The 10,203-nt window shown below is 42.3% G+C and overlaps 1 protein-coding gene across 1 annotated transcript; it reads left to right on the top strand.

Annotated features, from left to right (window-relative positions):
• Window positions 1-1,879: 1,879 nt before the first annotated feature.
• LOC137934143 (VAN3-binding protein-like) lies at window positions 1,880-6,113 on the top strand. Its single transcript, XM_068778387.1, has 7 exons — window positions 1,880-2,240; window positions 2,958-3,083; window positions 3,982-4,402; window positions 4,534-4,740; window positions 4,838-4,887; window positions 5,275-5,332; window positions 5,427-6,113. The coding sequence occupies exons 1-7, from the start codon at window positions 1,950-1,952 to the stop codon at window positions 5,627-5,629; spliced, it is 1,356 nt and encodes a 451-aa protein (XP_068634488.1). The 5' UTR covers window positions 1,880-1,949; the 3' UTR covers window positions 5,630-6,113.
• The last annotated feature ends 4,090 nt before the right edge of the window (window positions 6,114-10,203 follow it).

Raw genomic sequence — 10,203 nt, 5'->3', positions numbered from 1 at the left:
GGCAATGTAACAAACATCCGGACTACGAGTAAAACCGAGGCCTGGATTTTAGCTCCAATGGACAGCTGAGGTTCACGTGGCGTTGCAACAAATCATACAGGCAAAGCTATAATAACTCTTTAATGGCCTGACAACAATCCATCGCTTGGGTTGCCAAGCAAACTGGAGGGAGCGGTGGTTGGAGTGTGACGGCTTCTTCTCTCCTCTTTCCCTATGTGGCCACTGTTCTGGACCACCGAATGCACGGTGCATGTGGATGTTAGTAATCGTGTTTGCTATCGAGCCTCTAGACTCTGTTTGTTTAATGTGATCAATGATGTCTGCCAGGGGATGAATCCGTAAGGTCTCTGATTATTGCTACCCTTCTGGTGGGTCTTCTGATAGAAGAGATGTTTCTGCTCTTAAGGTGCTTGCATTTATGTTTCTGAAAAGGAGAAAGCACAATATGCAGTTATTATAGAAACATGTAAACTGTAAAAGAACCATTTGAGCACAGGGCGATGGAGATGAACACTAACTGATCCTACAAATGACCTATGAACGAAGTTCAACATTGCGGACAAGCTTGCTGGTTTCTTTTGTTCTGGGTAAATTTCAGAACAGTATTTTTGCTGAGAACACACCTTCCTGTGTTGGATAAAGAAAAATAAGGAAAATCTGTAAAAATTAAAAGGTGTTTCTTAACAAAAACCCCAGTAGAGAGAGAGAGAGAGAGAGAGAGAGAGAGAGAGAGAGAGAGAGAGGGTCAGAGCACAGAGGGGTTGCTCGTGAAACATGTGGGGTAAGGTAAGCCAGGCAAAAGTGCATAAAATAAAAGCAACTCTACAAGAGACGAAGCAGAAACAATAAGCGAGGAAGAAGAAGGAAGAAAAAAGAGGAAAAGAGACGAGAAAAGGAAAAGAAAAAGAGAGAGAGAGAGAAACGAGAAGAAAGCTGATTAGTTTAAGCTTTTGTTCAGAGATCTCCGCATGGAATTAAAATCCCCACCAGGGCGGGGAAACGAAGGATGACGTCGTGCATCTGAAACTCAAACGCACGCCTCCTCTCTCCCGTTGTTTTCTTAGTTTTCTTTTTTTCCTCTGAGCTAAAGACTGCCATTAGAGATCGTTATCGCATCATCAGAACGGGCAGAGAGAACCCGAGAAAAACTTAAAAGTGAAGCGAGCGCTCAGAAGAGACCTGAGAAGGGTGTGTAAATTTTGTCGGCATCGGTAAAATTGTCGGGGGAAGATGGAGCCGAGACAGGGAAATACAGTCGACACAATCACTCAGGCCACCCTCTCCACCTCTGCCACCACCTGTCATCAATAGCTCCCAGCAGTACACCTATGGGGACCCACCCATAACCAGAACCTATTTGGTAGTCTCAGGTCTACGGGGGGGGCCCGGCCCGTCCAAGGGGTCAACATTGGTACGCCTGTGAGCCCATGTAAAGCTAGTCAGCCTTGACCTCTTATGTCCTATTAGAGACCAGCCTAGTGAGAGTGGGCCGTATTGGATTGGACGGCTACCCTCTGCTCAATCCAATCATGCGCTAAAGTGACTCAATTTTATCAAATTTACAGAAATTTAAAAGACGCTTTGTGAAATGACAAAATTAGCACTTCACCCTTCTGTATTATAATTCATATGCAATTTGTCTGATAGTTAATAATAGTTTTAATTATTTTATATTAAAAAAAATGATTTTGGTCCACGAGAGGACACTGCTGGTAATACAAGTTAATAAAAGGTGTATTCAGTCATTTCATGTTAAGAGTGAGACAAGCATTTCCTTCTCCGAAAATGTTTAAATTTTTTTAACTCCGTTTTGACATTCCGGCTGCTTTGTCTCTCTCACCCCGTCTCCTCTATAAATTCTCGGCGCGGAAAAACTCTTCGTAAATCCTCCTTCTTTACCTCTGCAGCTTTCTCCTAACAATAAACTTTCCTCTAACCCAAGCAGAAAGATGGAAGATGCCTGTGACCTGTGGCGACCGGACACGCTGTCCGTCGCCGGATTTTTACCGCCGGAGTCCCCACAGGAGCCCATGGAGTTCCTGTCTCGCTCCTGGAGCGTGTCTGCTCTTGAAGTCTCCAAAGCCCTCGCGCCTCCTGTGAAACCCTCAAATGTTGGTGAATCGATCCCGGAAGATGATAACGGGGAAGCGGAGGAGAATGGTGTAGTTTCTGGGAATCCGTTTGCGTTTGCTTCGTCTGCGACGTCGCAGCTTGTCATTGAACGGATAATGTCACAGTCGGTAAGAGGAAATGATGGGGGAGGAAAAGGGGGAGGGGGATATGGAGACGGGGTTCTAGTAATCATTGATGGCTTTGTCTTGTTTTGAGTGGTTTTTGATCTTTCGTTGGTTTTGGAGTTTTGTAAGTTGAAATAATGTAGGGGACGTTGGAATCGTGATGTGAGGGAGAGGAAGAAGAAAGAACAGGAGAAGACTGGTCTAAGGCTGTTTTCTTCTTACTCTCTCTCTCTCTCTCTCTCTCTCCTGCTAACTCTCTGCTTTGTTGTTTGATAATACATACTTGGAGGACGAACATTTTACTACAGTCTTCCTTCCAGTTCCTGAGCTCCTTGTGCTGGCTATTCTTCATTGAAGCGAATGAGTGTCTGTAATGAGCTCTTGCCTAATTTAGCACACCGAAGAATCCATCTAGAAACAGAGCATCCTTTTCATCTCACTTACGTCGTTTGATATGTCTCCTTTTTATCAAATTGGCTGTTGAATTTTTTTGTTGTTGTTGGTTTGATTTTAGAAGATCGGAACAGTTAATCGTCGATCTTTAATGTTCGATATGAGAATTTTTTTGGATAAAACAGGGCATATCTGCATACCATACGGCCTTTTTTCTGTTCATTTTCTTTTTGAATTTCGAGTTTCCGTGTGTCGGTACCAGGCATTTTCACTTTTTTTGAATAGATTCTTACAGTTCTCCGTTTCCATTTTTTCCTTTATTGGCAGCAAGAGGTCTCGCCTCTCACTTCCGGACGAATCTCTCACAGCAGCGGCCCTTTGAACGGGGGACAAAGTTGCGGTTCGTTAACAGATAGCCCTCCAGTTTCTCCCTCTGAAGTCGACGACGTCAAGGTGTATCCCTGTTTCTCCCTACCCATTTCTCATTTTTGTTAATTTCTGCATTTGAAGCTTGGTACGCTCGTAAGAAACGCTGCAGTGGGATTTCTTTAAGCTTTTTAGCTCAAGACCCAATAAGAGAAGCGTGCGTCAGAATTGTCTCCTTCCAAAAAACCCCTGTAAACCTGAAACTACTCCTCTTCGGAGGAGATTTTCTCTTTCCAAATCACTGCTGTGCTGAAGTTCTTAGACTGTATTTAACATATGCTCTGCCCATCTCTGAATTTCAAAATTTTTGCCAAAGAAAACATGAATGGCCTCGAGCAAAAACCAGTAAAACTGTAAAACACCCATTTTATCCTTGATTATAGAGAACCGAGTACCACAGCGTTCAGACACCATCATGGTTCGAAATTTCTCTCAAAGGGTAACCAGATAATTTCAGATTGGGTTTAAAAACCTGCTGCTGTTGGCTCGCCTGTTGATTCATCTATTGGGCACAGAATCCTCGATCATAACTTCTCCACTGAACTTTTTTTGCCATTGAAGGATAGATACTGCCAGAGAAGTTGCTCGCAGTTGATTAGTCTCTCGCATTTTTTTCTTTTAAAAAAAAAATACATTTTTAGCGAAACACGAGGTTGGGCACCGTGTTTGTCGTCCTCGGCAAGCGACGGCTAGAAATCGTTTTTCAACTCTTTCCACGTCCCATCCATCACGAGACGTCGTACGGACAACTCGCGGCTCTGGTTAATATCCGAACCTATTGACCTGCTTGTACGGAACTCTTTTAAGTGGAATGACTGGAATCTTCTTGAACGCGACCTCTGAAGTTTCCGTCCTGTTTTGTTGAGAATTGTCAGCAAATTGCTTGCTAAAATGCACTGTTTTTTTTTTATTGTGTTTTTTATAGTTTTCGCGGGCGGGGAATAATGCTATGAAGTTGCAACACAGAGGAGCTCCGGTGGGAAACGGTGCCGCCGCCGGTGGCGGGGGGAAGACTGTCGGACGGTGGCTCAAGGACCGGAAGGAGAAGAAGAAAGAAGAGGCGCGTGCGCAGAACGCACAGCTTCATGCGGCTGTGTCTGTTGCTGGGGTGGCTGCGGCTGTGGCAGCTATCGCTGCCGCCACTGCTGCAACGCCTGGGAAGGACGAGCAGATGGCCAAAACGGACATGGCCGTAGCCTCTGCCGCGACGCTGGTCGCGGCTCAGTGCGTCGAGGCCGCGGAGGCTTTAGGGGCAGAGAGGGATCACTTGGCGTCCGTCGTGAGTTCCGCCGTCAATGTTAGAACAGCCGGCGACATCATGACGCTGACGGCTGCTGCAGCTACAGGTAAAAATATGCGAACATCGATATGTCCTCCATTTCATTTAATTCTCAATTTATCATTAGTAATCTTTTTTTCTTTCGTAAAGAGATTTGGAAGTAATATGTTCTGATATTGGTTGTGTTACAATCTGCAGCTCTACGTGGGGCGGCAACGTTGAAGGCGAGGGTGTTGAAAGAGGTGTGGAACATAGCGGCGGTGATACCGGTGGAGAAGGGGATGATTAATCCGGCGGGCAGCGGGAATTTCAGCGGCGAGCTTCTTCCGGAGGATAACTTCCTGGGCCTCTGCTCGCAAGACCTCCTTGCAAAAGGCACCGAGCTTCTAAAACGAACCAGGAAGGGTACAGTTTTTGTCATCATAAACTGCTCTAACAATGATTGACATACACTTCCATACTCGACCCATTTATTTGTTTTAATTCGATACGTGATTTACAGGGGTTCTACACTGGAAGATTGTGTCCGTTTACATTAACAGAATCGGACAGGTGAGGGTGGTGAATGCTTGTATTCCTCCCTCCTTAACGTACGCAGAAGCCATAAACCAATCTCCAGAATTTAATCTGTGGAAATTCATAACTCTGGCGTGGGTTTTTCGTCCAATGCTTAAATTTGGCAGAAGCTGGTTTTACTTGTTTGAAGTTTGATGATAATATCAAGTTTCTGAGTATTTTTTCTACAATCCCTGGTTTTCTTCTATTTCTGATGGAATGGAAAATGGGTGGGTGGGCAGAAGCCAGGAAGTTAGTCATTTTTTGGTTGTGGTACTAATGTAAATCTCAAAATGGGTTTCTCCTGGTTGAATTTTCTCTTACTGTAGAAACTTCTTTTTAAGCATAGCTTTTAAAAGTGTTGGCCCTTGTTTTCTCTTGAAGGTGATGTTGAAGATGAAGAGCAGACATGTAGGAGGAACTTTCACCAAAAAGAAAAAGAGTACGTGTCTCGAAACCCCCACCCAACTCTTTATTTCACTGTAGTTTGCCTCTTGAGGTTGCTAATCCAAGACTGTAATTCGTTTCACATTCAGATATTGTGTTAGAGGTGATAAAGGATGTTCCGGCGTGGCCCGGCCGGCACTTGCTAGAAGGCGGAGAAGATCGCCGTTACTTTGCACTGAGAACTGCAATGCGCGGAGTAATTGAATTTGAGTGTTCAAATCAAAGAGAGTACGAGATCTGGACAAAGGGAGTGTCCCGCCTCCTCGGTATAGTGGAAGAGAGAAAGAGATGAGTGACGCTCAGAGCATTCTTTCTCCTTTTGTTTGTGATTGATGACAAATGGAACGTGGAGCAGAGCACGAACAAGAGAGCAGAGTGTTCTCCCAAGACAGTAACAGAATAATACAGAAAGTACCTGAGATGGGTCCATGATCAGCTGTAAAGAAAGTAAAAAATGAAGATAGGCTCACCCGGCGCAGAGAATTGTCTCGACAAGATACGTCGAGCACTTTCACTGTTCTGGAAAGAAAGAAAGAACGAATCTTGGACCTGTTATAGTAAAAAAGGGGAGATGAAATCTGACAATGTGTGGTGACGAAGAGACAAGAATCCCCAGATGGTGAAGGGGATTCGATTTAAACTGTGTTTTGGTTCTTAGTGAAGCTCTCTCCGGTGATTGAATGGAGAAGTGTATGAGTATACTAAAATATCTAATGTGGTCAGCTTTTTCATATTTGGTTTGGTATGTAAATAAAGGCAAAGATATGATTGCAACATTCGCTTTTAACAGTTTTGGATGGTCTGATACAGCAGCGATCTGGAGGGAGGGTGTCTCATTTTTTTGAATTTTATGATTGGGTTGGTCGCTGTAGAAACAATTCTGCGACCAGGGTGATGGATCTCCCTTACTGTTTGATCGATTGTTTCTGTTTGGATTAAAATGGACACGATCGCAGTAAAAGGCAGAAGGGTTCAACCAGTAAAATCAATGCAGAGATCTCAAACGGAAGAGTTAAATTACACAAAACGAATAAAGTGAAAAGAGATTAGGCTAATTTATAGCCCTACCTCATCTTCGAAGATCTCTGGCGCCAAATAAGCTCTCAAGTCCTCGTGATTTAGAGGGGAGAAATTCTCTGGTCATTCCCCATAATGGGCTCTCGATCACCATGAGTAGTTCAACGTTATTTACTGCAGAGAAAAGATTATGGATAGACTTTCCTACTGCTCGCGTTTTTGTTAATCGAAAAGAAAATGCCACTTTCGGAGGCAACGAGATTCGTCGGGAAGACGGAGATCGGATTCGAATGAAGGAAATTTGCTGTGTCAATAGAACTGCATTCCATTTCAACCAGTAGCCAGTGCAATTTTCGCCATGATTATTGGTTTCTGTGCACTCCAACTGTTTGATAGAGACGGCGGAAAACGGCAAATGTGGTGAGAAAAAACTCGAAAGAATAAGGGAATTTCACTTAAATACTCATTTAAAATAAAATATTTTTAAAAATACCGACATCATCAAAATATTTCTAAAATTATCCAACTTTGACCGGTCAAATGCCTATGTCTACGGTCAAAAGCGATACATAAGCTTTGATTACTTATGTGTCGCCACGTCATCTGTGCAATACACATAGATCAACACGTCGTCTGCCACGTCATTATTTTACCATGTCATCTGTCACGTAAGTTGACACGTCATTAAATAAAAATAAATTATTTCAAAATAAATTATTTTAAATGCCTTATGTGTCCCCTCCCATCTTCTCTCCTCTCGCCCTCTCGTCGCCGCCGCTCGGCCTTGTCCTCTTTCCTCTCGTTGCCGTCGCTCAACCTCGGCCTCCTCTCCTCTCCTCTCCCCCCCTCTCCCCTCTCCTCTCCTCTCCTCTCCCCCCTCTCCTCTCCCCTCTCGCAGTGCCTGCTGCCGCCGCTCCCCATCGCTCGGCCTCAGACTTCGCCCTCGACGCCCCCTCTTAAAAAGTTAAAAAATATTTTAAATCGATAATAAAATATGTTAAATTAGTAAGAGTCGATTTTTTTAATTAATTATATATTTATTTTATTTTTAATTATTTTAAATATAAGGTAAAAATAAATTTGAAAAAAAACGTATTGATAAATTTGATTTTTAAACTCAAAACTAAAATTTTCAAAATTTTTTATTAAAATAAATTTTAAATCGATAATAAAAAGGTGTTAAAATGGTAAGAGTAAGATTTTTTATAACTTATTATTTTAAATATAAGGTAATAAAAAGTGTACCGGTACATTTATTTTTTAAACTCAAGTAAAAATTTTATATTTTTCAGTTAAATAAATATTTTTAATTGATAATAAAATGTGTTGTAAGATTTTTAATTAACTAATATATATTTTTAATAATTTATTATTTTGTAAATAATATGATAAAAATTATACAAATAAATTATATTTTTAAACTCTAAAATAATTTTTAGGCTTTGAGACATAACATTTATTACTTTTCCCAAAGATGAATGTCCAATATTGTAGATATTAGGTAATAAAAAATGTATCTGATTTTTTTATTTTTTAAAAAAATATTTAATTTTTATTTTATGACGTGTCAACTTACGTGGCAGATGACGTGGTGAAATGATGATGTGGCAGACGACGTGTTGATCTATGTTTACTGTATAGATGACGTGGTGACACATAAGCAGTCAAAGCTTATGTGTTGCTTTTGACTGTACACATAGGCAGTTGACCAGTCAAAGTTGGGTAGTTTTAGAAATATTTTGATGACGTCGATATTTTTAAAAATATTTTATTTTAAATAGGTATTTAAGTGAAATTCCCAAAGAAGAAAGAAGAATAAAAGGCCGCCACAAGACTTTGTCCGTCGGAACCCCGACTAGACGACGACGACTTGGGTGGCGCCAACGAAGTTGGAAGAGCCAAGCGAGGTGAGTGTGGATTGGAGCGTGACGACAGCAGCAGTGTCGCCTCCTGTCCGATGTCTTCGGGTTTCAGAGAGACGAATTAGACGGAGGAGGAAGTGGGCAGAGGTAGCGGGTAGAGATGAAAAGATAAGATAAATACGAGAAGTTGAGATTGTTAACTTGTAACTATACAGTCAATACTTGTACCTATAAATAGTTGTATCACTACAAGTAATATATCGGAAAATTATTCTTTTATCTAATTCTATATGGTATTAGAGCTAAAGATTTGTTTTTTTCTCTCTCCCGCCACCGCTCGCCGATTGGTAACTAAGCCTTGCCTCCGACACCGAGCTCAGCCTTTGGTCCCTCCCCGCAAAGCCCCGCAACTCTGGTTGTTGGAAGGTCTCTACAGAGTCCATTTGTTCGACGTACCTACGCCATTACGTGCCCACCGCCGTTGCTGTAACCAGTACCGCGCCACCGTGTACATTCACAGTACCGCCGCCGCTACCGTGACTCCGTCATTGATGCCGTAGTAGAGTTCCAAAACTTTGTTATGCTCATTCTAAAGTGTCTGCAGAGCCCACCCATTGACAGTCTTGCGATGCCACCACTAGCACCATCGTCGTTGCCGTTGAGCTTCCGTTGCCCACTGCAACCAGTTGTCGTCGCTTAGCTACCCTTCCAGAGCTCCGTCGCAGCAGAGTTCCGACACTTTGCTTTGCTCCTTCACCCGTTGACGGTCCTTCGACGACGAGGTTCTGCATCCATCGACGGATCTATTACCTTCGTCGACATCGAGATCTGTCGTCGACCGAATAATAGACAATGGTTTCTGTCGCCATCAATTAGCTACCACGTCATAACAGACAGCTCCACGCCGCCACACGCGGCGGCGGCAAGGTATTCCTTCTTCCTGTTGTTTTTCCCTCGACTTTCGCTTTAAACCGAGGTTTGGTTTAATTTCGAGAAGAAGAGGAAACTCACACATGCGAATCTCACACGTGTGATTTCCACAAGTGAAAAAAAAACTGGTTTATTTTCATGGCTTTTGAAGATTCTAGTATTACTATTCCCAATGCTCATGACCTAACCACAAATGCTGACGATACTCCACATCCACAACTCGGTCAAACTCACCTCCATAAATTATTTTAGCTAAAAAGTTCAGATAAAGGCTATTCTTTTTGGTTATGATCTCCTCAAGTTCGTTGATGGTTTTTATTCTCTGCCGTCTACCACAAAGATGATCAATAATCATGCCGTTTCGAATCTCGAACACACTATGTGGCTTCGTCATGATAAACTTATTTTTTGTGTTTTTATTGGTACTCTCATGCCTTCTATTATGCCACTTATCACTCACTCAAGCACCTCGTACATGGAATCATGAGTTACGCCAGTTTCTTACTATCTCGGGCTTCACCTACTCTCATGCAGACTCATCTCTATTTATCTCACACACAGGTTCAGTTGTGTTGTATATTCTAGTCTATGTTGATGACATTATTATTATAGGAAACAATGATCAAGTTATGACGACATTCATCCACTTACTTGCTCAGAGATTCTCACTCAAGGACCTTGGCCCCTTGGCTTATTTTCTCGGTATTGAAGTTGTTCTTCATTCTCAAGGTCTTCTTTTGTCTCAACATCGGTATATCTATGATCTCTTTGTTGGCACACGCATGACCAATGCAAAGCCTGTTGCTACACCCCTTGCCACATTATCTACACTCTCACTTTAGTCTGGCACGACACTCTCTGATGCATTTGAATATCGAACTGTTGTTGGAAGTCTGCAATATTTGTCTCTCACTCGCCTTAACATTGCTTATGTGGTAGATAAGTTATCTCGGTTTATGCATTACCCCACTACTGATCGTTGGGATGTTGTCAAACATTTGTTACGATATCTCTATGAGACTCTGGATCATGGTATCGTCTTACATCAACAATCTTT

This window comes from Aristolochia californica, unplaced genomic scaffold (assembly GCF_029961685.1).
Source record: "Aristolochia californica isolate CCGP_79_NKW_82.1479 unplaced genomic scaffold, dmAriCali1.0.hap1 SCAF_6, whole genome shotgun sequence".
In the NCBI taxonomy this organism is placed as follows: domain Eukaryota; kingdom Viridiplantae; phylum Streptophyta; class Magnoliopsida; order Piperales; family Aristolochiaceae; genus Aristolochia; species Aristolochia californica.
The sequence above is the reverse complement of the archived record's forward strand: the minus strand, read 5'-3'. Positions and strand labels throughout refer to the sequence as shown.